This window comes from Geotrypetes seraphini, chromosome 2 (assembly GCF_902459505.1).
Source record: "Geotrypetes seraphini chromosome 2, aGeoSer1.1, whole genome shotgun sequence".
NCBI lineage: Eukaryota > Metazoa > Chordata > Amphibia > Gymnophiona > Dermophiidae > Geotrypetes > Geotrypetes seraphini.
In genome coordinates, this window is record NC_047085.1 from 367,297,676 (window position 1) to 367,325,275 (window position 27,600).

The window sequence follows — 27,600 nt, forward strand, 5'->3', positions numbered from 1 at the left end:
ATATACTTATATATATGTGTGTGTCATATATATGCTTGTAGTACATGTGAACAGCAGTGTTTCTTTCTAAATGTCTGTGTATATATAGCTTGTGTAATGTGATTGATTGTGCAATTTTAAATCAACACCAGAATGAATTTTGGTAATTGAGAACATAGCATTGTTGACATTCAAAATTCAGAAAACCAATACTCCTATATTCTTATATCGATATTTAATACCATATTCCCCAGCTAGATCTCTTAGATCAGCAGATCAGTATTTGCTGACCATTCCATCATTGAAAGTAATTGGCACTAGAAGAACCACAACTTTTTCTGTCTTGGGACCCCAGCTTTGGAACAAACTTCCTACTTTTCTGCGCGCTGAAACTTCCTTAGAAAAATTTAAAAGCAATCTAAAAAGCCATCTATATAAAGATGCATATGAAGTTTAGATCAGACAATCTTTCTTGATTTTTTCTATTCTCCTTTAAATTAAGTCTTTTTATAAAAAAAAACCAAAAAAAACCCCCCAATTACTTTTAGACCAAGTTTCATCAAAAATCTTTTAATACCCCTCCTGATGTTGTTCTTCTTAAATGTTTTTCTTTTTGTTTTTTAATTTTAAAGAAATGTAGTTTATCCTTGCATTCCTTATGTATCTTTAAATAATTGTGGATAAAATTGTACGTTTATTGTTTTAAATGATTTTTATTTGTCCCCCAAATTATTATTGTTTTACGCATTGAAATTACTTGATATTGCGTTCAAATCAAAACTTTAATAAACTTGAAACTTAAAACTATCACTTCTGCAGAGCGGTAAAAAACTTTGTTCCCGCACTTGTGGTAAACAGTACAAAAGTTGACCTATTCCTGCAGTTTTACTGTGGTTTGCCATGGTTTACTGCAGGAACGGATCACCTTGTCATTCTCTATTATGCATTTTCTTGCTTTATCATCGTCTCCTGCCAACTTCAGACTAAGTTCCTTCTCTTTTGCTGCACTATCCAACTGAAACAGACTGCTTGAGTCAGTGCATCAACATCCATCCCTGGCATTATTGAAATCCAGACTAAAAGCTCATTTTTTCAAGGTTGCTTTTAACTCCTAACCCCCACTCACTTGCAAAGTACCCATAACTGAGAAACTCCCTAACCCCTACTTGTCCAGTATGTTTGATTAGATTATAAGCTCTACTGAGCAGGGATTGTCTCTTGAATATTTTAATGTGCAGCACTGTGTACAGTAGTGCTGCCCGATTCATGATTCATATCGATTCACCGATTCGATTTAAAAAAAAAAAAAAAAAATCGGCCTCCAGATTCGGTGACTGACCCTCCACCCTCGCCCCCTAAAGCAATATCGACAGTGCTGCCTCTTGCAGGTCGGCCACTGCTGCTCCTGCTTTAGAGGGCAAGGGGGGAGGGTCAGTCGGGAAGTGCTGCGCTGTCCAGCTTCCCCCCTGGCCTGCCGTGCATCCATTTACCTAATTCTAGCGGTGGAGCAGCCTGCAGAGAGGATCGCCGGTACTTTAGCGATCTTTGCAGGTTGCCATAGGCTTCAGGAGCTGTCTTCCCTCTGCCGCAATCCTGCCTCTGATGTCAGAGGAGGGGCAGGACCACAGCAGAGGGAAGACAGCTCCAGAGGCCTATGGCAACCTGTAAGGATCGCTAAAGTACCAGCGATCCTCTCTGCAGGCTGCTCCACTGCTGGAATTATGTAAATGAATGTGTGGGAGGTCAGGGGGGAACACGCAGGCCTTCGGGGGAGGGGGAGACAGGCCTTCAGGGGTGGTGGTGCAGGCCTTCAGGGGTGGAGCCTTCAGGGGGGACAGTCAGGCCTTCGGGGGGGTATAGGCCTTCATGGATGGGATATAGGCCTTCAGGGGGGATAGGCAGGCCTTCAGGGGGTGCTGCAGGCCTTCAGGGGGGCAGGCCTTCAGAGGTGGGGGACAGGCCGTCAGGGGTGGGGTGCAAGCCTTCAGGGGGGACAGGCCTTCAGGGGAAGGGGGCCCTGGTGTAGAAGTACAAAGAGGGAAGGAGGGTTCAAAGAGATGTGCATATGCTGGACATTGGGGGGGGGAAGAAATAATGTGTCTAAAAACAGGAGAGGAAGAGAGATGGTGGACAATGGGATTTAGGGAGGGAAGGAACAGAACAGGAGAGAAGTTGGACACAAGGGATGGTGTGGAGAGGGGATAGAGATACTGGATAGGAGGGTATTTGGGAAGAGAAAGGGAGAGATGGTGGACCCTGAGGTGGTGGGGAAGGAGGGAGAGATGAAGAAAGAAAGGGTAGTTGAGAAAAGGTGGATATGGGGATAGAGACGAAAAAAAGGAAAAATGCCAGACCTCTGGGGGAGGGAAGGAAACGGAAGAGGAGGACAGAGATGGAAGATGGGCAGGAGACCCTGGCAAGCGAGTTATCAGAAGACAACCAGAGCCTGGCACCAAAATGATTTGAATAATGACCAGAGAACAAAAGGTAGAAAAAATAATTTTATTTTCTATTTTGTGATTACAATATGTATATCCTGTCAGAGGTGGTGTTAGATTGCAAACGTGAGCTAGGATTTAACAGAGAGAGGAAAAGTCTATTTTGTTTGTTTGTTTTGTTTACACCACAGCGTCAGTGTGGGTAGGAGAGGGCAAAGGGGATGAAGAGGCTATAAAAGGGGTGAAGAGGCTATAAAATAAACCCACCAACATGTTTGAAAAAAACAGCCACTTGGGCAGGAAAATCGAATTGAAAAATTGATTCAATAGGCTGAATCGAATCAAATTTTTTTTTCCTGAATCAGGCAGCACTAGTGTACAGTACATATAGCAGCACTACAGAAATGATAAGTAATACGGTAATAGTAGTACATCACATCTACATTCTGAATGAACATGTGCCTCAGTTGAAAATATATGAAAGATATAGTAAGACACTGATTATCCCTGATAGTATTAACAGAAGAATATACTCCCTTGAAAATGTGATTCACTGGGTAGAATATAAATGGCTTCTTCTAGGAACACAAAGTAAGGAGTGGAATTGTCCTACAGAGGCTGGTGAACATAAGCTGTTATAAGAAAGTCCTTGTATTCATCCAATGGTTCAAATGGCTTTATTCATCCAATACTTCAATGGCTCGACATGTACATGTTTCGGCCAAACTGGCCTGCTTCAGGAGTCTAGAGAGTTTTCTCAATAACGCCAGATGATATGCCACAATGTAGAGTCTTTTGCAACAATGTGCGGTACCAGAGAAAGACTCTACATTGTGGCATATCATCTGGCGTTATTGAGAAAACTCTCTAGACTCCTGAAGCAGGCCGGTTTGGCCGAAACATGTACATGTCGAGCCATTGAGGTATTGGATGAATAAAGCCATTTGAACCATTGGATGAATACAAGGACTTTCTTATAACAGGTTATGTTCACCAGTCTCTTTAGGACAATTTCACTCCTCACTTTGTGTATTTGTGTTTGTGGTTTTGTTTCCCCTGTTTTTTTTGCTGCTTTCTTCTAGGAACAATCATTTTGCAACGGAGGAACTCTTTAATAAATTTATTTTTTGCTCACCAGTTTCCTCCTCCCCTTTTGGACTTTAAGATCCATTCACGCTGACCTCTGCGCAGGTCTACAGCACCATGAGGGTTCTAGTGCAACTACTTAAGAGTTTTGATTTTAAGGGGTTTTTCATTTTTTCCCCTTCCCTATCTCACCTAGCTCAGCTATTGCGGTGACAGTGTTCAGGCAGGGAACCAGCATTTTATTTAATGATGTGAGCACCTTAGGAGATTATTGGAAAATTGATGATTTGTATTTCCCTGTGAATTACTCAGGCCTCTTTAAGGCCCCCTTTTATCAAGCTGCTTAAGGGTTGTTGTTTTTTTTTTACTATAGACCGCTGCGGAGCTTTTACCGCAGTGGTCTGCAATAAAGAAACCCTTACGCCGCTTGATAAAAGGGGGCCTTATTTTAGTAACCACACTGATCTGCAAGGTATTGCGGTATATAAATAAATCTTATGTTGTGTTATGTTATGTTATGTTATGTTATGTCCTACAAGTTAAACACACACATATATACCCAGTTACACCTATTTCATTTAGGAAGTAGGCTCCAAATAGGAGCCCCTTATAGAGCTTCCTCAAAATATTCTGTGTGATGTCACTGTAATTTTGTAATGAATTGTTTTTTCCACAATTTTCAATAATTTATTGATTTGTTTTGTTTTCTATTCCACTGTCACCAAAGAGCTTAGAACGGGTTACAGGTTAAACATACACAATTTCAGTACAAGATTACAATATAAGTTATTTTCTTAACTTGGCACATTCTAGGGCAGGAGTCTCCAACTCAAACCCTTTTCAGGGCTACCTTTTGGATTTGTAGGTACTTGGAGGGCCTCAGAAAAAAATAGTTAATGTCTTATTAAAGAAATGACAATTTTGCATGAGGTAAAACTCTTTATAATTTACTAGTTTTTTAGTTACATTAATGGGTGCTAATAGCCCTTATTCCTTACTTTTTTCTCCCCCCCTGTCCAGCAACACCCCCCCTTCTCTGCTCCCACTGTCTAGATGTAGGCCTTTTCCCTTACTTTTACCTCCCTCCTGTCTAGCAGCACCCTTTCACTGCTCCCCCCGTTCAGCAGTAGCCCATCTCCATTGGTTTTACCTCCCCCTGTCCAGCAGCACCTCTTCCCTGTTCCCCCTGTCCAGCAGTAGCACTTCTCCCTAACTTTTACCTCCCCCCTGTTCAACAGCACCCCTATCCTGCTCCCCCTGTCCAACAGTATCCATTATCCCTTCCTTTTACCTTCCTCCTGTCCAGCAGCACCATTTGTTCCAAATTCCAGCAGTCTCTTCCTATCATCAGGCCCTCTCCTCCTCTTCCCGTTGCCAGGGTGCCTGCAGTGGCACCTTATGTAGAGCTATCTCCAACGCTCATACTCTCTCTCTGTCCTCCTCCTCCAGGGTACTTGATTTCCCCCTATTTCCCTCGATTTCCGGTCCTTCGCTTCCTGTTTGTCTCTGTGGACAGCGTTTTTGTTTGGGTTTTTTTCGTGTAGGCCAGCATTGTATATTTTTAATTTTTTCATTGAGGCCGGCTTCCGACGCGGTGAAATTGCCACCTGTGCCCCGCGCCGCAGCAAGGATCATGGCCTCCTAAGTGCGCAAGGATAAATCTTTCCTTTTGGCTAAGTCTTAATAATAATATGGTAATTTATAGCTAAAGAGACGTATGATCAAGAAACTGTTTTATTTTACTTTTGTGATTATGATAAACATACCAAGGGCCTCAAAATAGTACCTGGCGGGTCTCATGTGTCCCACAGGCCACGAGTTTGAGACCACTGTTCTAGGAGGGGGGTCTAATATTAATATGCATAATATACAGTTTACCAGTTGCGATTTACCATAGTTATCCTTTCAGTACAAGTTTTATCCTAATTTGACACAGGTTAGATTTGCCTTAGTTACAGTGCAAAATTTTATAATGCAAGTTTTTAATGTTAGAACTGCTCTCTGTTGAAATAGAAGCTAAGCTTTGGAGACAGCACTGTACTGTCTCCTATTTTTCTAGACTGCTTGCTCCGCTTCTTTATGCTAATTAATAACGCCGGGCTTTCTTTCTGCAGGTCCTGTGTGACGGACATGTGTGAGTGCCCAGTGCACAAAAACTGCTACTGTGAGTCATTTCTAGCTTATGCCAGAGCCTGCCAGCGGGAAGGTGTGAGAGTCCACTGGAAAGCAGAACAGAGCTGCGCAGGTAGGGATCCTCAAATCAACCGATTTACAGTTTTTATCCACAAATTCCGGCTGTACCAGCTGTGTCACTCACGGGAGGCTTTTGCAACACTTTAATGATTTATAGACTGAACTGCAGAAATAACTTCCACTCTCTGCTGTAACTCCTTAAATAGTTTGTGGTGACTGTTGGAGTTCAGGAGAGGTTAACACTCCAGTGGAAGGTGTTTTTCAAGATAAATTCTAACACCTTTTCTAGTATCTACATTGCCACAGAAGTACTTTTTTTTTTCTTTCATATCCACCTGGGCCAAAAATAGCTGCACAAGATGTGCAGCTGTGAAATACAGATACAGAATAAATGATTCTGAGCATCATCTTGGGGTTCCTGCTGGTCCGAAACAGAATGCATTTGTAACTGATCCTTTTCTTTTGTGCTAAGCTTATGTGGAAATTAGACAAATATCCTTAGTTACCAGGAGAACAAAAGCCATGCATGCAAGCTCATCCTATTGATTATGAAACATTATCAAGAGAGGGAAAATAAGAAAAAAAAAAAAAAAAAAAGTTCATTTCTGTGACAAATGTTCTGGGTTCACTGCAGCCATTTACGGTAGCAATTTAAAACTTTGAAGGCAAAATTCTCAGTATTTTTCAAGAAGTGACAGGTTGCACTGGTGGCACTGGTTGAGTCACCTTGAGGCAGTGGTATAATAAGGGGCGCAGACGTCCGTCCTCCTCTTTGACCTTCCCCCTCCCCACTACTTCCCGACCCCCCCCTGCTGCACACGGGTGCCCCTTCACTCATACCTCTTTAATTTTCCCTGCACAAGTAGCTTTACAAACTTGCTGCCCGCATTGGTGCCGCTTCTCTTTGATGTCACTTCCAGGCCCTGTGCCTAGGAGGCGATGTCAGAGGGGTAGCCGACACGACATAGGTAGAAAGTTCATGATGTTGCTTGCATCTGGAAAATGAAAAAGGTATGGGGGAAGGGAAGGGGATGTGTGCATAGCCGAGGGGGGGGAGGGCAGAATGAATAAGGGCGGGCAGAGAAGAGGGCAGGGGAGGAGTGCCATCGCACCAGGCGTCACTCACCCTCGCTATGCCACTGCCATGAGGTATGCAACACAGTGCAAATGCTGAGAGACCAAAAGAACATAAGCATTGAGATACTGGATCAGACTGAAGGTTCATCAAGCCCAGTACCCTGCTTCCAATCAGGGCCGGTGTTAGACATGCTGGGGCCCGGAGCAGAAATTAAGGATGTTCCTTGGTATTGAAAGGTAGCCTCAAATATCTTCTTCCACTGAACTTGTTGAGATAATGGAAAGGATAGTATGAAGCACTGTGATACTCGTGAATTGAAGGAGTGTGCGACTTTAATATCAGAAGTTAGTCCATCCAAGTTTTCTCCATAGATCACTTTTTGAACCATGCAGGCTATTCTATTTGCTTTCTTAGCCACTGCTGCACCCTGAGTAGAAGGTTTGAAAGTATCAATGACAATATCTAAATCCTTTTCCTGGGCGGTGACTCTTAATGTGGAACTTTGCATCACATAACTATAGTTTGGGTTCCTCCTTCCTAAATGCCTCACTATGCACTTACTTACATTAAGGACTAGATTTGGTAAATGGCACCCAAGTTTGGGTGCTGAAAAAAAATCAGCAAGGAGCACTGTTCTATAAACAGCACTCCCGAGTTGTGTGCCAATTAAAAAATAGTGCTTACAGCTGATTTTGATGCCAAACTCCTGAATTTTATAATAATGCATGAATCTTTAATGAACGCCCCCTGACCTGCCTCTCCCGTGGTCATGCTCCCTCTTGATTTGCGTGCTAAGAAATTTGCATGCAGATCTTTATATAATAGTGTTTAGTAAGACGCGAGTGCAAATCTTAATTGGAGCCAATTAACACCAATAATTGCTTGTTAATGGCTTGCTACTCAATTAAGTTGCATGTGCACCCAATTTTGGGCACCATACATAGACTATGGGAGTAAATGTAATTTGGAAAAAGAAGGGAATAAACAAACTCCACAAAAAAAATCTGAATCCAGTTTGCCAGGATCAAAGCCCACTGCTCTATTTTGCTACTCCTCCACCCCAGGTCAAGACCTTCATGAGGGGAACTATGAGATCCCCCAACCTTAGAGTTACCATATTTTTCTCTGGGAAACCCCAGACACATGACCCTGCCCTGTTCCGCCTCCAGCCCCACCCCTTCTCTGTCCAGTTCTGCTTCCAGCCCCACCCCACAAAGCCTCCTCTCTTCTTCCGGACGAGCTCCATCCACGTCTGGAAGGCCTGGAGCATGTGTGACATCATCCGCACATGCTCAGAGGCCCTCCAGATGCGGCTGCAGCTCTTCGGGGCTTTCCAAATTCTGGGTTTTGGAAAGTCCATCTGGGAGACCAGACAATCCTCTAAAAAGAGGACATGTCCGGATGTTCCCGGACGTCTGATAAACCTATCTAGCCCTCCCCTCAAATCTGATCCCCCCATCCAACTCAACACTCTGCCAATCCAAATGTCTCACCCAACTCACCACCCCCAACTGAGCTCAGCACTCCCCTAGTCTGATCTCCCCAACTCAGCACCTCCTCAGTGTTCCTCCTGCGTTTTCAAACCCCTAAGAATCCCTGGGACTCATTCAGGGACTATCTTTCGTGGTCTAGTGGAAGAGGCTGGAGCAGCCTCTCTCCACGTCTTCGCCATCTGGTTCCAGGTGCAAACTGTCACCCACCGACTCGTGTGCAGTGTCATGGTACTACCACTAGGGGTAAGTGGGCACTGCCTAGTTAAGCTCCTTTGAACATTGACCGCTGGCTTGTTTTGCATGGTTTAAGCACTTAAACTATACTGAATATTGACCCCATAGAATCTAATGGGTTTCTTTGCTAAACATATTTTAACTGACATTTGTGAAGATTAAAATATATACTGGGCATAAACCCTGATGTAACCTGCTTGGAATACACTTTAAATGCAAATGTAGTTGGCAACACTGACAGTCTTTTTTTTTGCAGCGCGGGAGCACAGCTGAAGGTCTAGGTTAGAGAGCTGATGAAGTGGCGTTGAATTCCTTCTTATTGCTAATTACAACAGGAATGACATGGTCATGAAATCAAAAATATTTGGCTTATGTAAAATTAAATGGTATTCAAACGCTTCCATTATTTTTCAAAGGAATGGGAAGGACAATCAAAGTAAAGTGTTATTAAGTAATTCCATTACATGTTCCACAAAAATAATAGAGCACACACAGACAGAGAGATAAAAGCAGAATAAATTGTTAGATATCTATTTAATTTCAAAGACGGCAGATGAAATGCAGGATCTCTGTGTGTGACACACGGATCGGCAGCAGACATTAGATAATGTACTCTGGGAAAGGGACTCTGCTATTCATTCATTCTATGAAATGCTAAAGGTTGCTGTCATCTGAGGGCTCTTTTAGGACACAGCCAAAGATGGATCAGGTTTGGTCTCAGACTCTCAGTGGACAGGTTGTTTGAATTATGGCAAAGTCTGACCTCTGCAATTCCAATAAAGCTGTGTATTAGTGTAACGTAAACCAATTGCAACTTGACCTAGCTTGTAATTCTTTAATCATCACATTCAGGGAGGGCATGCGTTACTCCGTTTTTGTTTTTCTATGTCAACAAAACTTGTTCAAGCAGTATGGTGGAATCAATGGTGTAGTAAGGGGGGGATGTCCGCTCCGGATGCCATGTTTGGGGGGGGCACCGGCACCTCTCCTCCTCTCTGCCCCGCTTCTACCCACACCTCCCCTCGCTACGCGTGTGCCCTCTTCCCTTCCTCCATTCCTCCAGTTGTTCACCATCGTGAGCAACAAGAACTTCAATGTGCTCCTTGCGACCTCATCGTCTCTCCTATTGATGTCACTTCCGGCTGCCGCTCATAGGAAGAGACATCAGAGGGAGAGTTGACAGTGTTGAAGTTCTTGTTGCATGCGGCGGGGGAAGGGAAAGGGGCTGTGCACGTAGCAGTGGTGATCAGAGAAAAAGCGGGGAGTGGGGGTGGGGGACGGACACAAGGGCAGAGGAGGGGTGTCACCGCCCCGGGCGTCTCTCACACTCACTACACCACTGGGTGGAATGCTTTTTTGTTGAGTGAACAACTGTGCTCCGCTGCCATTTTATACCTGTTTCCTACCTTCCTAACCTGTAGGGTCACTCTGAGCTGCTTACATTATACCCTGTTTCCCTGAAAATAAGACCTAACCCAAAAATTAGCCCTAGCATGATTTTAAAGATGCTCTTAATATAAGCCCTTCCCCAAAAATAAGCCCTAGTTAATATCGACCCCCAAAGCCTCCCCTCCCAAATGTCCCTGACACTAGTGCTGCCTGATTTGCCAAAAAAATTGGACTCATCGATTCAGCAACCCCCCAGCCCTGCTGCTTTAGGAGGTCTCAGAGCAGAAGTACTGTATGTCAGTCTCACAGTGAGAGGGTCGGTGGGGTTCTGCTGCACAGGGGGTTGGGAGGGATAGAAAGATGTTTCACAAGGGGATGGGGGAGAGGGGAGGAAAGATGCTGCACGTTGGGGGGGGGAAGAAAGAAAGAGGAATAAATGGGGTAGAGGAGAGGAAGGGAGAGATAATTGTTTTACATGAAAATAATAAGACATCCCCTGAAAATAAGCCCTAATGCATTTTTGGGACCCAAAATTAATATAAGACACTGTCTTATTTTCGGGGAAACATGGTATTAAAAATACAAAGTTACAGTAAATTAAGAACCTGATTTATTAACCTGCATTAATGCAGAGCTTCTTAACCTTTTTAATCTCAGGGCATATTTTCAAGTTTGCTTGACTCTCATGGCACACCAGGCATCACCATCAAATTTCATCTGCCACTTGGACACCCAGTCTTCCAGCCGCCCACGGTGTTCCCGCAGTCTGTCATAGTCTGCATGCATTTTAACAATAAACAGTTTGGTGTCATCTGCAAACTCAATCACCTCACTTGTGCCAATTTCCAGATCATCAGAAGAGGGGTAGCATGATCAAAAGCAGGGATGTTATCAACATGGGCTACTGTTATGTCGGGTTATTTTAGCACAGATTTTCATTGCATAAAATAGGACCCTATACTGCACTATTGAAAAATAACCCAACTTGTAATATAACCACCCAGCCCACATGCCTCCCATAGGAATGAATGGTGGTAGCTCCATCCTGTCTACATCACCAGAAATGACCCCTGCCGCTTTCTGATGTCTTCGGCGGAAATAGGGGGGGAGATATAACCCCCCCCCCCAGAAATGCAATTTCTAATGATATCAGCAGAAACAGGGTTTTCTGACCCCAGAAATGCACTTTTCTAAAGACATCAGCAAAAATGGGTAACTGACCCACTGGAAAAGCACTTTCTGATGACGTAAGCAGAAACAGGTTTTGTCTGATACCGGAAATGCAAGTGACTGTTATCAGAGTACGCAATCATTACAGGAAGCAGTCAAATAAAACAGACTTGTTGGTTAGCTTCTGTGATTTGTCATCTTTGGGTTTCTTTCTTTTAAAAGGCTTGGGAGGTCCTTGCAGTAACCCCTGAGGCTTGGTTCTCTTTATTTTAACAGCTCTTCTAATCACAGCAAGTCCTGACCCAGCCTGCTCTGCAGAATGTTTCATTTTGTTTGGAACGGCTGTTATGATGTGACCCATGACATCATTGGCAATGTTTTTTGTGGAACCTTTTACATGTGGTTTAATAATTTCAAAACCCCTTCTTAAAAATGGTATTGCTTTTCTAAAGAGACTATGAAATACACCACTCACCACAACGCCGTACTTGACAGGGGTCCCGTGATAACCTGAAAGTCTATATAGCCTGCTTGTATGCTTAGAATGATTTTCACATAGGAAAACTATTTTTATAGAGCAAGGACTGATGTACTTTAAAATTAGTTAACATCTGTTCCCTCTTAGGATAATTAAACCTGCCTTATGTGACAGTCTTAAGTGAATAAAAGTGTACACAATGTGGGAGTAAAATCATCATGACTTAGTGCTAATGCATATCAACTTATTTGCCTTTTCTAGTTTATATAATAATGGCATTGCTGTAGCACTTATATGTTACACTTATATGGTACACTAGAATCGCTGAAATTCGATTTGGTGTACTTTGTTCAAATCATCAATTAACCATATATGGTCTTTGCATACAACTATTTGGCCTCTTTAGGGAATAAATTGCCTGGTCTAGTTATAAATTGTTACAGTTATGTTGATGACCATTGTGATTCCAATTTCTTCCACATTATCTTTAGCTATGCAGACTATTAATACTGCAATACTCAATGTCGAACAATGGATGTAAGAATTGAAGCTAAAGCTTAATTCCGACAAGGCAAAATTATTTCTTGCTATTTCAACCAATTATACGGAATATAGCTTAATTTTGAATGGACTCTCTTATCCAATCAACTCTACTATTAGAATTTGGGAGGCGGGGGGTTCATTTGGATAGAAATTTGTCAATGAAAGTGAAGATTGATGTTTTGGTTAGAAAAAGTTTCTGTATGCTTTGGAAATTGCGAGCTATTAGATCTTACGTTGATGTAACCCCATTCAGATTACTGATGCAGTCGTTAGTCTTAAGTATTTTAGATCTGTGTTCTTCAACTGCCGGTCTGTGGACCGGTGCCAGTCCGCAGAAAGTTCCTGCCGGCACATGCATCAGGCCCAATCAGTGCTCTTCAGCCGCTGGTCCCCGGTGACAACATCAGAGGGAAGGCTTCCAGATGAGGCGCAGGACGCGCAAGGAGCCACTGCCCACAGCTTTGTGCAGGAAGAGGGAGCCGGCCTGAAGACAACAACGGGAGCAGGCCAGAAGGCAAGGCACAGCATGGAGGGAGGGAGACAACAACGGTAGGTTGTGGAGGGACCAGATGGGAAAATTGGGTACAGAAAAAGGACGTCTATAGGCGGTGGGGAGCTGGGATGTAGTTCATTTTTGTTGAGCTTTCATGTGTACCTTTTCGGGAGGGGAGGGGGGAGTTGATTGCTGTGGTCTGTAGCTTTCTCCTCTTTATCGAATGCGGGGTTTCTTTCCATAAATATCTGTGGCTGGGCTCTTGAAATAAAGGATGAATTCTCAAGGATGAAGAATAGCAGATACTTGCAAAACTAACCATTTGTTTTCAAGAATTAAATCGCGTTGGTAGTTAAGTGTGACTCCCCCTTAAGTCAATGAAGGGAATGATTTTGAAATTTATAGGTGTTGGCTCTGTGGCTACTGAGTACCCCCTAATATTGAGCAAGTGCATTTACTTTACCCAGGGAGAGGTGGTTTGTGTTTAGCACCTAATCATTTTGAAACATTTGTAGAATGATCTTGGTTGATAGTGTTCCTACTGAGCTTAAATGATCTTTATATTAATGAATTTATTTTTTAATTTAGTGATTGATTTACATCTGTTGTCTGTTCAGTAAGAAATGCATTTGTTTCTTTTCCTCTGGGGTTGTACTGCATGCAGAGTCTTGCATCTTAGGGTTTGTTTGTATATATTAGTGCTTTTAGTTTTTAGTCCCGTATTTGCATTGGGTTTTATCTGTGTTCTGGTGGGAATGAATATTGAGAAGCATACAGTGTGCTTTGTGTAGTTTAATTTTGTGCTTAACCATTATGTGTTATTAATACAATTATATTGTTTGTGTGTATATATATGAAAAATGAATGGAAAAAATGATGTTACAATTAGTAATATTATGGGGGTGGGGTCTAGGGTGGAGATGGGCGGGATCTGGCCCACGACTTAGCTCAGTGTTCTTCAACTGCCGGTCTGCGGACCGATGCCGGTCCACAAATAATCCATAGGTGTCGAAAGGTTGAAGAACACTGCTTTAGATTATTGTTTATTGAAAGCTTCTATACCGCTGCTAATGACTGGGGGAGTCAATTCTGAGTGGTTTATATGAGCTTTGTAATGGTGTTACAATACATGAGCTTCTGTAAAAGTGTTACAATACAGAGTTTGCGTTTTCTGGGGTAGTTTCAATATAGACATTACGGCAATATTATCTATCTTTCTGGTTATCAAAATAATCTTCGCAGATTACATATAATATAAAATATGGCAATTCATTTAATTTTTAATCTTAAACAATCAGACCATGTGACACTTTATTATCACACGTTACACATCCTTCCTATTGAGGCCAAAGTGTTTTATAAGTTTGGATATCTGTGTAATAAGGTTTTGCACAGTTTGGCACCTAAATTACCTTGCTGACCATTTTACTTAAGAAGATATAGACGGTCATTGCATAAATTCTTATTTGTATTTTAGGGAAATATTGAAGGCTTATTTGTATTTCACCATGAATTATTCATCTGGAATTCGTTGCCAGAGAATATGGTGAAATCAGTTAGCTTAGCGTGGTTTAAAAAAGGTTTGGATAATTTCCTAAACGAGAAGTCCATAGGCCATTATTGAGATGGCTTAGGGAAATCCACTGCTTAGTCCTAGGATAAGCAGCACAGAATCTGTTTTGCTACTTGGAATCTTGCTAGGTACTTGGGACCTGGGTTGGCCACTGTTGGAAACAGGATACTGGGCTTGATGGACCTTTGCTCTGTCGCAGTATGGCAATTCTTATGTTCTTATGTAGAACTCTTTTATTTTAACCGCACTGATCTCCAAGGTATTGCGGTATATAAATAAATGTTTAAGTTATGAAATGTTAATTAGTTACACCCTCCTCCCCACACACACTTTTATAAAACGGCAGAAACGGTTTTTATTGCAGGCCAGTACATTAAATGCTCTGTGCTGCTGCCAATACTCATAGGAACTCTGTGAGCGTTGGGAGCAGCGCAAAGGATTCAGTTCACTGGCCTGTGCAAAAAAAAACAAACGCTTTTGCGGTTTTGTAAAAGGGGGGGATTTAGTTAGTTAGGTGCCCATCGACGCGTGTTTGAGTCCTAGCAACTTGATGAAGTACAGATCTAAAAAGAGATCAGTTTTGTGCTAGTCTGGTAAAGTCTTCCAGCGTCATCCCCCATGGTTGTTTCAACATGTCCAGCCATATGATTGTAGGTCGTCCTCTTCACCTAGTTCCTTCGATATCCCAAACAAATGTCCTTCTCAATGATCTTTCTCTTCTGACGGTGTGACTAAAATATGGCCGTCAGTTGAGCTTCGAGTAACATAGCCGGTTTGATCTCTTTCAGAATCGATTTGTTAGTTCTTCTGGTGGTCCATGGCATGAGTAAAATCATTCTCCAGCACCAAAGCTCAAGGGAGTCAATCTTTCTGTCTTGTTTTTGTAGTGCCCAGCTTTCACATCCTTAATTGACCACTGAGAAAATAAGTACGTGCACAAGTCTGATCTTCATTTGGAGTGTTATTTCCTTATCTTTAAATATTTGTCAAGAGACTTCATGGAAGAGCAACCCAGTGCTATTCTGCAGAGTATTTCTTCCCTGCTAGTTACTTCTGTGTTTACGAAAGAGCTCAGGAGATTGAAATCCTTCACTTCTATTCTATCACCTTCAAGCTTAAAATATGTATCATTTTCCGTGTTCATGATCTTCGTCTTATTTACTCTTCTGTATGTTCAGTTCTAATCCCATGTTATAACTTTTGGCTTTGACTTTACTCAGTAGGTACAGCATGCCTTCTTTGCTGCTGGTGATGAGCATTTTCTCATCTGCATAGTGCAGGTTGTTTATATTTTGGCCACAAACTTTGAAACCAATATTCTCTTCTTCCAAATTTGCTTTTCTAAAGAAGGCTTTTCGCCATAAAAGTTGAACAGACAAGGTGACAAGATGCATCCTTGCCTGACGCCTCATTTTATTGGTTTTATTGGTCATTTTGTCTCCCTTGGGAATTTCATCTACTGCTGCTTCTGAGCTGCAGAAATCTGTCTCTTCTGCATCGGGGGATGAAAACCTACCTCTCCTACCCTTTTGGGTTCATTTTGGGGTCCCACTGGGGCCCCTGAAGCCTTTTGGCTCTAGAACTTAGTGCATCATTTGCAGTTAAATTGGGGGGGGGGGGTACGTTTTCCTTTTCTGGTGAGGCCCCTGAGGGTCCTGGTTTGTATTCTAAGTAATGTAGAACCAAGGGGAGAATGTTAGAGGTGCTGATTCCCTTGGAGTAGGTGAGGAAGGACTCTGATGAATTCTCGGACTCTTGGTCTTTGGAAGTCATGGAGTAAGAGGCTCCCCTATCTTGAGATCCTGAGGAGGAACGGTCCCATGTGATACATCTCTTTCAGTGAGCAGAGCGATCTTATCTTATTGATGAGATTATTACGGCCTTTTCTATGCTTCAGACACCAGTTGCAGACCCTGGTGAGGGGGATCCACCGCTAGAGGGGCTTACTAGACCCTATAAGTATTTTTTACTTCACAAGGCTATGAAGCTATGATTAAGGACAGCATTTGCGAGCACATTGAGGGAAATGGCCTACTGAGAAAAAGCCAGCACGGATTCTGTAAGGGAAGGTCGTGCTTAACGAACCTTCTGTACTTCTTTGAGGGAATAAGCAGTCGGGTGGACAAGGGGGAACCCATAGACATCATTTACCTCGATTTCCAAAAGGCTTTCGACAAGGTTCCACATGAAAGGCTGCTTAGGAAGCTATGGAGCCACGGGGTGGGAGGGGATGTGCACAGATGGATCGAGCACTGGTTGTCGGGTAGACTGCAGAGGGTCGGAGTAAAGGGCCAATTTTCTGACTGGCAGGGAGTCACGAGCGGTGTGCCACAGGGATAACAGGTACGAGGGGGCATTCGGAGAAACTGAAGGGAGATAGGTTCAAAACAAATGCAAGGAAGTCTTTCTTCACCCAAAGGGTCGTGGACACTTGGAATGCGCTACCGGAGGAAGTGATCAGGCAGAGTACGGTACAGGGATTCAAACAGAGACTGGACAGATTCCTGGGGGATAAAGGGATCGTGGGATACTGAGAAAGTAAAGTGGGATACTGGGATACTGAGAAAGTATAGAAACCCAACCAGGTCGAGCATGTGCAAGACCGGAGGGCTAGGACTTCGATGGGAAGATAGGACTCATCAGGAAACCAGGATGGCATGGGGGCCCCTTCTGGTGATTTAGACAGGTCAGGACCTGTTTGGGCCGCCGCGGGAGCGGACTGCTGGGCGTGATGGACCTATGGTCTGACCCGGCGGAGGCACTGCTTATGTTCTTATGTTCTTATGTTTAACTGCATGATGATGGCAGAGTGGGAAAATCCTTTTTTAAAAATTAATCGATTCAAATTTCTTACAAACCTAGGGATCCTTTTACTAAGGCGCACTAATCGATTTATTGTGAGCTAACCGATTTAGCATATGCTAAATGCTAAGGTGCCCATAGAATATAATGAGTGCCTTAACACGTAGCGTGTGCTAATCGTTAGCGTGCGCTAAATTGGTTAACACACACTACATCAGTTAGTGCACCTTAGTAAAAGGATCCCATAGCAAGAAAAACAAGCTAACCCACATCAATGAAGAAAGAGAATAAATTGCAGGGGAAATAACTTCTAAAGGCAATTAGCAAACAAAATATTTGCAAACACATAACTACCAAAAACTTACAAGCCATATACCCAAGGTCAGTGTGTGCCCCTCAGGGAACTAACGCCTCGTCAATGGAGGCATTAGCGACTAGCACGGCAGGCGGTTGAACGCACGATATAAAGATTTTTGCTAGCTTTTACAAAACTGCAGTAGAGATTTCTACCGGGGGACAGCGAGGTAAATGCTCCAACACTCATAGAATTCCTATGAACAATGGAGCATTTATCTCACTGGCCCAGGATAGAAATCTCTACTGCGACTTTGTAAAAAGAGCCCTTTGTTAACTCTCTAGTTCAAGCACATAACAAAAAATACTCAGTCTCTCTCTTGTGACTTGTAAGTAATTGAAATGGTTGTACAAGAAAAATTTAATAAAAATAAACCCCGCCTTTTACCAGCCGCGGTAGAGGCTTCTGCCGTAGCCCAGAGAGCTAAATGCTCCGACGCTGCTCTGATGCTTATAGAAGTCTATGAGCGTTGGAGCATTTAGTGCTCAAGGCTGCAGTAGAAACTGCAGCTTAGTAAAAGAGGGCCAAAGTTAAAAAATATACAGTACTCCCCCGAAATTCGCGGAGGTTAGGTTCTCAGAGTGACCGCGAAAAGTGAAAAACCACGAATAATGGATGAGGTATAAAAATACCCTCCCCGCTCTGTTTTTGGCTGCTTCCATTGGTCGCCATCGGCTGGAAGACTCCATCATGCATGTGCGCTGTACCACTGCAACTGCCACCGATCTCTCTCTCTCCCCCCCTCTCCAATCTCCCTCACAGTGGCCATGCTGGAAATAGTAGGTGCCATTGCAGTAGCAGGTGGGCCAGATTCCAGGGCGTGAGGGGTGATGGTGGGGGTGGGGCAGATGAGTACCAGCACCTGGCGCTGGGAACCGTATCCTCCTAGTCGCCTCCCACACGGATGCAAGCTGCTGCTTCTCCTCATGGGTCCTTCACCTGAGCCGGCCCTTCTCGACAGCAGCAGGAGGAAGAAGAAAAAACCCCATGAATGACTGAGGCTGTGAACGCTGAACTGGGGGAATTCGTGGGGGAGTACTGTATATCTGCAACCTATTTATAGCTATTCACAATGAAAACAACTTTATTTAATAATTTTAATACAATAAACTCAATACAGAACACAATTAATATTGAATAAACTTCGTAAAGTTAATAACTAAAAGAAATAATACATCTTATTAGTGCTACAATGCTACAATTAGAATATTCCCATTCCCTATCTCACCCCTCCCCCTTCCCAAGAGACCTGGTTCCAAAACCATAATGGTTAGATAGTTCTTTCATAAAGCTTTTTTTCCAATTCAATATAACTCTCCCATATGTCATTAAATTTTGCCCATTGGTTAGTTAAAAGGGCCGAAAGTCTGTATTTTTCACACACTATTCCTAAACGTTCCCTCACATCTCTCAAAGTAGGTACGTTTAACATACACCATTGCTGATCTAATGTCAGTCTAGCAGCTATGAATGCCAAGTCTAAAAGTTTAGATCGAGAAAATGTTAAACCTTCTATTCTTACTCCCAACAATGCCCTTTCAGCATTAAGGTTAAGTGGGGTCTGAATTAGTCTGCTTACATACTCGAAAACTTGCTCCTAAAACTTCTGGACCCTTTGAGAGAACAATTTTTTAAAGATGGTTTAGATTCTGTATCTGACAAAAAAAAGACTAGTTGATTTGTAATGTAATGTAATGTAATGTAATTTATTTCTTATATACCGCTACATCCGTTAGGTTCTAAGCAAACATAATTTTTTTTTCCCAGAAAATTTAACTAAGCACTTGCAGGGGAACTAAAAAAAAAAGTTGCCCCAACAGCAAGATTTCATCTGCAAAAACATTTTCCTACAATTTTGAGTGGCCCGTACCACATCTGGAAACATTTGCAATTTTCCACCACAAAAAAGGTCATTCCTCTTTTTGAAGTAAGATTTTATAATTAGAATCTTGTCTTTTTCCAGCATGAATGTTACTAAAATAATGGTGTGCTCTGTAAATTGATCTTGAGAAGTTTCTAAGAACTTGGCTAAATCAAAAGATTCAGCTGAACTCAATATATCAGTCGCACCCTCACTCTGAGCAGGCTAGCTTAGGTAAATAATAACATGAGGCAATGATTATCTAGCCCAATTCTGATAACAATAAGACTTCCTTATGTTACTGTTAAAATAATAACTCAGGTGCTATTAAGTGACATCCAGGAAATTCAATATTCTGATATTCTTACTCTTAATTTGGTTCTGCATAACCTCTAATTGTCTATGCCATTAACCTTTTATTCGGCATTATTGTTCAGAAGCAACATGTGTCTTCTATGGCTTTTGTGGGAGATCTGCATCTCCAAAAATGCCTATTATTTGGCACTGTTGCTTTCGTTCAACATCAAGTTACATAAAGCAGCTGCTTCACCATCTGCCAATTAAAGGGTTAATCCCAGAAGTCCTAACAGCTTGAAAGGTTCCAACTATATTCCACACTTTACCAGAGTCACTTTATTTGGGAGAGTCAAAGTCTCTTTAGACAAGTCATCTTTCCATACGACCAGTTGAGGTAAATTAGAAGCTTCTTTGGATAGCTATGGTTGCAGCACAGCAGAAGTAGAAGTGGGATGACCATGGAATAAAGGGAGTGCTAAAGGAGGACAAAGAAATCGCAAACAAACTGAACACATTTTTTGCGTTTGTATTTACCGAACAGGATATACACAGCATACTGAAACCCATCAGACTATATGCTGGAAATGAAGACGGGAAACTGACAGAGTTGACGGTCAGTCTAGAAGAGGTATGCAAGCAGATTGATAGGCTTAAGAGTGATAAATCACCGGGACCAGATGGCATCCATCCGAGGGTCATCGAGGAACTGAAAGGGACTATAGATAAACTGCTTCAACTGATAGTCAATCTGTTGATCAAATCCGGAAAAATTCCGGACGACTGGAAGGTGGCGAATGTTACACCAATCTTCAAAAAAGGTTTGAGAGGAGATCCAGGAAACTATAGACCGGTGAGTCTGACTTCAGTACCGGGAAAGATGGTAGAGGCGCTGATAAAGGACTGCATCACTGATCACCTTGACAGACACGATTTAATGAGGACCAGCCAGCACGGTTTCAGCAAAGGCAGATCTTGCCTGATGAACTTTATGCACTTTTTCGAGGGAGTAAACAGGCGGATAGACAAGGGTGACCTGGTCAACATTGTTTATCTGGATTTTCAGAAGGCGTTTGACAAGATTCCACATGAACGACTACTTCGTAAAATTGCAAGCCATGGAATCGAGGGTTTAAAACTGGATTAAAAACTGGCTGGAGCATAAGAAACAGATAGTGGGGGTAAATGGACAATACTCGGAGTGGAAGTGTCACCAGTGGAGTGCCGCAGGGCTCGGTGTTTGGACCCGTGCTCTTCAATATCTTTATAAATGATCTGGACATTAGTACGACGATTGAGGTGATTAAATTTGCAGACAATATGAAGTTATTCAGAGTATTGAAGACACAGGGGGATTGCGACGATCTACAAAGTGACATAATCAAGCTCAAGAAATGTGCATTGACATAGCAAATGGGGTTCAACGTGGATAAGTACAAAGTGATGCATGTCGGTAACAAAAATCTCATGCACGAATACAGGATGTCCGGGGCGGTACTTGGAGAGACCTCCCAGGAAAGACACTTGGGAGTTCTGATTGGCAAGTCGATGAAGCCATCTGCATAATGTGCTGCGGCGGCAAAGAGGGCAAACAGAATGCTAGGAATGATAAAGGGCATCACGAACAGATCGGAGAAGGTTATCATGCCGCTGTATTGGGCCATGGTGCACCCTCACCTGGAGTACTGCGTCCAGCACTGGTCACCGTACATGAAGAAGGACACGGTACTACTCGAAAGGGTCCAGAGAAGAGCAACTAAAATGGTTAAGGGGCTGGAGAAGTTGCCGTACAGTGAGAGATTGGAGAAACTGGGCCTCTTCTCCCTTGAAAAGAGGAGACTGAGAGGAGATATGATTAAAACATTCAAAATACTGAAGGGAATAGACTTAGTAGATAAAGACAGACTGTTCACACTCTCCAAGGTAGGGAGAACAAGAGGGCACTCTCTAAAGTTGAAAGGGAATAGATTCAATACAAACATAAGGAAGTTCTTCTTCACCCAGAGAGTGGTAGAGAGCTGGAACGCTCTTCCGGTGTCTGTTGTAGGGGAAAACACCTTCCAGGGTTTCAAGACTAAGCTAGACAAGTTACTGCTAAACTGAGACATATGCAGGTGAGGCTGGACTCATTTAGAGCACTGGTCTTTGACCTGGGGGCGGACTGCCAGGCAGGATGGACCACTGGTCTGTCCCAGCAGCGGCAATTCTTATGTTCTTATGTCTCTGCTTAGGAGATTAGAGAAACCTGATAAGGTACCACTCAAATCCACTGGATTTAGAGAAACCATAGGTGGGGTAAATTGTTCCTCCAAACTCATACTTCTGATAGAGGAGGAAGGTAAAGCAGTAGAGTCCTTGGACACCGGAATATGTTTATCTATTGTCCTCTTCCTTTGTAGATTTTCTAGCAGCTCTTCATTTAGGGAGATCCACTACTGGAGGAGATTACTGGGCCCCCTAAACATTTTCTTCTTTACAAGGCTCTTATCTACATGATGATGGCAAAGTGGGAAAATCCTGATAGCCCCCTTAGAGGGGCCAGGGCCCTGGATCACCTTTATAGTTTCTCTCTGGAGGAAGTTGAAAGGTATTGGTTCTTTCCTAATGTAAATGCTCTGATCACGGGGGTCACTAACACAATGGTTGTGCCGGCCCATGGAGCTTAGCTCTGAAGAAGCTCTATGACAAGACGATGGAGCAGCAGCACCACCTGGCCTTTTTCTATGGGGACATCCAGTATTCAGGCTACCATTATGTGGCACAAGGGCCATTCTGTGGTGGTTGCAGTAGGTCTCAGAGTCCCCAGAGATGACTTGCCTGGAGTGGGAGACTGCCTTTATAGTAGGCATTCTGTATGGGCGTAGTATGACTGTTTCATTTGAGATGGGGAGACAAAGGGTGGGATGTGGCACATTAACATACCATTTGCATATATGTACCTCATGCATATTCATTATGGTTATTTAAAAAAAAAAGGAAGACAAAAATATATATTCTTTATTGGGAAATTTCTCTCATTATGCCTTCTCTCACATTCAAATGAATCTGTGAAGGAGAAAACAAAACCAAAAACTGTGGATACAGATGTTCTGGAGATAATGTATTAAACACTGACTTATAAAACATTGAAAATTCAATTACAAAAGTACAATGATTAAAAATACTGTGATAAAAATCCAACCGGACCCTACACGGACCGTGTTTCGGCGAAAATGCCTTCCTCAGGGGTCCAATGGTTTGTAACCTCACATATAAAGAATTGGACTGAAAACAGTCTATTGTCTTTAAACGTGAGCAAAGAACACCGCAGACAAGCATTTTTTTGCTACTTCAGCTTGTCTGCGGTGTTCTTTGCTCACATGTTTAAAGACAAAAGACTGTTTTCAGTCCAATTCTTTATATGTGAGGTTGCAAACCATTGGACCTCTGAGGAAGGCGTGTTCGCCGAAGCACGGACCGTGTAGGGTCCGGTTGGATTTTTATCACAGTAATTTTTATCATTGCACTTTTGTAATTGAATTTTCATGGTTTTATATGTCAGTGTTTAATAAATTATCTCCAGAACATCTGTATCCACAGTTTTTGGTTTTGTTTTCATCAGTGGATTGTTTTCACTGTGGATCATTGGGTCTCCCCATTTTTCTTTTCTATGAAGAGAACACACTCTCCATGTCCCCGTTCCCTAGGTCTACCACAACCTTTGCCGTCTCTGAATCCCAGCTCTTTCTCCCTTCCTCCTTACCCAGTACTTCCCTCCTTCCCCCAGTGTTGATCTTAGAAATACATTGACTCTAGATGTAGAAATGCAATATTGGGGAGGCAAAATGGCTGATAATGATAGCCAATAGTTTTATATCTTCCAGAGTAATGTCTTCAGATTGGTTAGTTTTATGTATTCCTAACCCTGGCCTCATACACAGTAGGGACTCACAAAAAGCAAGCAGACAAAAAACTGAAATGGAGACCCCCCCTTCCACTCCACCAATGAAATCCAGACACTATAAGTGGTGTAAATCTGATAAGAAAAAACAAAAACAAAACCCTAAACAAAATAAAACACGGGAATGCATTTTCTCTGGTACTTTGCTGTTTGTCTTTATTTTTCCCAAGTTTTCTATTTTCCTTCTTAGTTCCCCATTTCCATCTTTTGTACTCATCTACTCTCCATTGCCTCTCATCCCCTTATCAATCCCAGCTCCACCCCTGTCTTTCCTTCCTCCCCTTGCCTCTAGGACATTCTTTTATACATTATATCTTATTGCCTCTCTTTCGCCATCATTTTAACTCTATTTTTCCCTCATTCAATCCCTTGGGAGACCCATCCCCTTCTGCTCATATCCTCTCCCAGTACCCCCATCTCTTTTCAATGTCTCTTATCTTTTCTCCATTCTTCAAGGTTATTCATACTATGTCTTTTCCTTTTTTACCCCTTTCTTTTACATCTCTTCATTCTTTAACCCCTCATAACACACACTCACTCATTCTCCCAACGCATTAATATAAGGACCGGTTAAGTACTGCTGAACCTCAGCAATAACCCTGCACAAGCGATGGAACTGGCCAGCAGCCTCTGCCACCCAGTTAAATTGCTTTGAATATCAACCCCTTAAACTTTATTTCAGTAGTAAGACAGTTTCCCCAAACTTTTTTGACTGTTTATCTTTGTAAATAGTTTGAAGATTGCCCTCTCTGTGCCTATGGACGCGAGTATGAGCTATTAGTCATTGTGTGGCTGTCAGAACCTATTTGGTGCTTTGATTGCAGCCATTTTTTAGGAACTCATAATCAGTCATTATAGGCAACCTCCAAGCCAGCCTAATTAGGGTTTGGCCCCAAGATCCGCCCCCAGGCCCGCCCAGTCCCACCCATCCCCGCCCCAGTCCTGCCCTGTCACAACACCAAGCCTGCCCCAAGCCCCACCTCCAATCCCGCTCCAGCCCTGCCCCCACTGCCTTCTCTCGTTGGACAAAGTGCCAGGTTTTGAAAAGCCGTCTGGACCCCCGGACATGTCCAGGGAAATACAGATGTCTGGTAACCCTAAGCCTAATGATATAGCTCGTCCTGATAATACACTCTAAAACACACAGGCCCAGATTCTTGAACCGGCGCCGATATCAGCGGCTGCCTTAAAAGTGGCCGCCGATCACGTGTCAATCATACATCAGCGCCGGTTTTGGAATTGAGCCGATGAGAAAGATAGGTGCCAGAAATGTTGGCCAGGGTTTATTTGGCCTACATTTCTGGTGTCTATCCTTGCGTGAATCGCGCCTACAAAGACACTTTAGGGCTACCTAACGCCACGTCCGGCATTGGCCACTTGTACTTTGGCATTCGGCGGCCTAAAGCACCTACACAGGAGTGATTCCGACGCTGATTTTCTAGGTGTTGGTATTGCCTCAAATCTTGGTTACAAATGCCTTTTGGACGTTGTTTTTAATGGAGTTATGGGTTCATACAGATGCCTAAAAAATCAGTGCTGATTCGAGAATCCGGGCCACACTTCCTTCCATTAAAGTCCTAATTTTTGATACTTTGTTTTATTTGTTTGAGATCACTCTGGAAATAAGCTTAAGAGCTGCAAAAGACTAAAAGCAATTTTTAATGAGGCTCAGATATCTGGCTTCTTGTGAACATGTCGTTACCGCTGAGTTGGGCATTTCATTATTTTCATATGAGGAAACTATTTCTATGCATAAAAACATATTAGACAGGAAACGTGTAGCACATTAGCAGTTTTCCAGCTGAGTTAATAAAAGCTGAATTCCCTTTAATTGGAAAAACCACAGAAGCTGGTTATTATTCTAAGGTTTTATTGGATCAATATTTGCAGTATATGAATTTATTACACAGTTGGCCTTTTCTGAAAATCCCAAATACAGCAGTGTGGCGTAAGCACTAAGAATACAACATTAAAAGGAAAGCAAAGATGTTTTTCTCCTTTCCTTATGGAACCTGCTGTCTAAAAGATTTTGAATTTCTACTGCCATAATGCCAAAGGAATTGTTATTTCTTTTGAGCTTGAAGGATAACTCAGCTAAGGTGCCTGTTATTTTCTGCTCCTGTGTAGTACAAAGTTCAGAATCTGAAGCACTCTACCTCAATTCTTTGCGTCCAAGAAGCCAGACCTGCTTAGAGCTGCATAACACAGTAATAAGAGCAGTTTGGTCTTTCTGAAAAAAGCTCTGGGTAGAAACTACAACACCAGTACATAGGTATTAGACTGAAAAAAATTGAGATACTGAGGATAAGAAAAATCAGTTTCGTTTGTACTATCCATGCAAATTGAAGCTTGCATTTATCATAGTGTCTCGCAAACACTAAATCCAGTGCCCCGGTTGGAAGGCACCTGGAAGTGCGTGGAGGCCCATCTGGCCGCGACCCGCTTCAGTGAAGGGATCCGGGAGCTGCGGTGAGAGGAGGAGAAATGTCGGTCAGGAGGAGAGTCATCTGCGCCAGCTGACTTCCTACAGGACATGCCTCTCGCCGTGAGAGGTACGACCTGTGGGCAGTCAGCTGGCGTGGACGACTCTCCTCCTCACCAGTGTGTTGCAGGACACCTGACATCTCAGGAGGCATACTGGTATGTCGCAGCACACAGTTTGCGAAACACTGATTTATTAGATGCTCCCAGGACCACAGTCCATGGGATTACTGATTTAGATCACTTGGCCACACCTATTCTTCTGACACAGCTGCCAATAAAGAAATATTTACAGCTCTCCCTCCGGATCTGCGGTTTCCCTACTCGCGAATTCGATTATTTGCAAATTTTCTTCTTCTTTTTACTGGCTGCCCGAACCTCCTCGGACTTTATCTGGTGGTCTAGTGGTGACGCAGGGCAGGACCGATTTGCGGTAGAAACCTGTACCATACCTTTGTAAAAGCCAGCATAAATTATTTTATTAAGTATCTTTATTGAGCATTGCATTTTATAATTTTTTCTTTTGTTATAAACTGCCTTGTACTGTTTATTATCAATATAATAAAACCGTAGGCGGCGCATGCGCACTCTTATCGGCGTGCTTCCATGATCCATAGGTCCGTGGCCGCCAAGGGTGCAGCATGCCCCGCGCTTACTACGGCCCCACGCGCAGCTGAGAAATTTTACAAGGCGGCACTCCCTTCTATCCTGCAACGGCGGTTTCCCCAAATAGGGGAAAACTCACTCCCTGCTCTCCTCGGCACGCCGGTTTCCCCAGATAGGGGAAAACTCACTCCCTGCTCTCCTCGGTACGCCGGTTTTAACGGGAAAACTCACTCCCTGCTCTCCTCGACACGGCGCTGCCATTTTCGGCACGGCGGTTTCAACAGATAGGGGAAGCTGAAAAGCTCACTCCCGCCTCTCCTCGGCACGGCGGTTTCCCCAGATAGGGGAAGACGAACAGCTCACTCCCGGCTCATGGTCCTGCCGCTGCTGCCGCTCCTGTTCACAGCAGCCTGCACATCACCGACTCCACCCCTCCTCCTCCCTCTCCCCCTCCCGCAACAACTTCTACCGCTCATGTTCAAAGCGGCCTGCTGAAGTTCGCGGCCGGCTGTAGCGAACCTCGCAGGCCGCTCTCCACATGGTACTGAGGTGGACAGCGGCCTGCGAGGTTCGCTACAGGCGGCCTCGAACCTCAGCAGGCCGCTTTAAATAGGAGTGGCAGCGGTGGCAGGAACCATGGATGGAGGGAGGGGAAGAGGAAAAAGAAGGGCCATGGAGCAGGCAGGAAAGGGGGCTGTTTTGGTGGGAGGGTTGCTCTGAGTGCAGACAGCATGGAGCAGATAGGCATTGCAGAATAGGGGGAGAGGGAAAGGGGTCTGCTTTGGGGGGAGGGGTGTGCTGGGGCAGACAGCAATCAGGTGGGGGAGGAACAGAAGGGGGCCACAGAGCAGGTAGGCATTGTAGAACAGGGGGAGAGGGAAAGGGGGCTGCTTTGCCAAGCAGGGGGGCCAGGGAGACAGACAGAAAGAAAGACGGACAGACAGGGGACCAGGGAGAGACACAGACACAAAGAATGACAGACAGACAGCGTCCAAGGAGAGAGAGACAAATAAAAAAAAACAGACATACAGACATCTACTCTGGGCGGCGGAAGGAAGGCAGTACGGAGTGCTGCTGGAAGTGGCTGCTGGGAGGAGGGCTTCGAGCCGCAGAA

At 43.5% G+C, this 27,600-nt stretch overlaps 1 protein-coding gene across 1 annotated transcript in view; it reads left to right on the forward strand.

Moving 5' to 3' along the window:
• The window catches only part of BMPER (BMP binding endothelial regulator), a 437,990-nt gene that overhangs the window by 358,479 nt on the left and 51,911 nt on the right, over window positions 1-27,600 (forward strand). Inside the window, exon 14 of the mRNA XM_033930598.1 lies at window positions 5,618-5,748. Within this exon, the coding sequence (XP_033786489.1) occupies window positions 5,618-5,748 (131 nt within the window). The remainder of the gene's footprint in view (window positions 1-5,617; window positions 5,749-27,600) is intronic.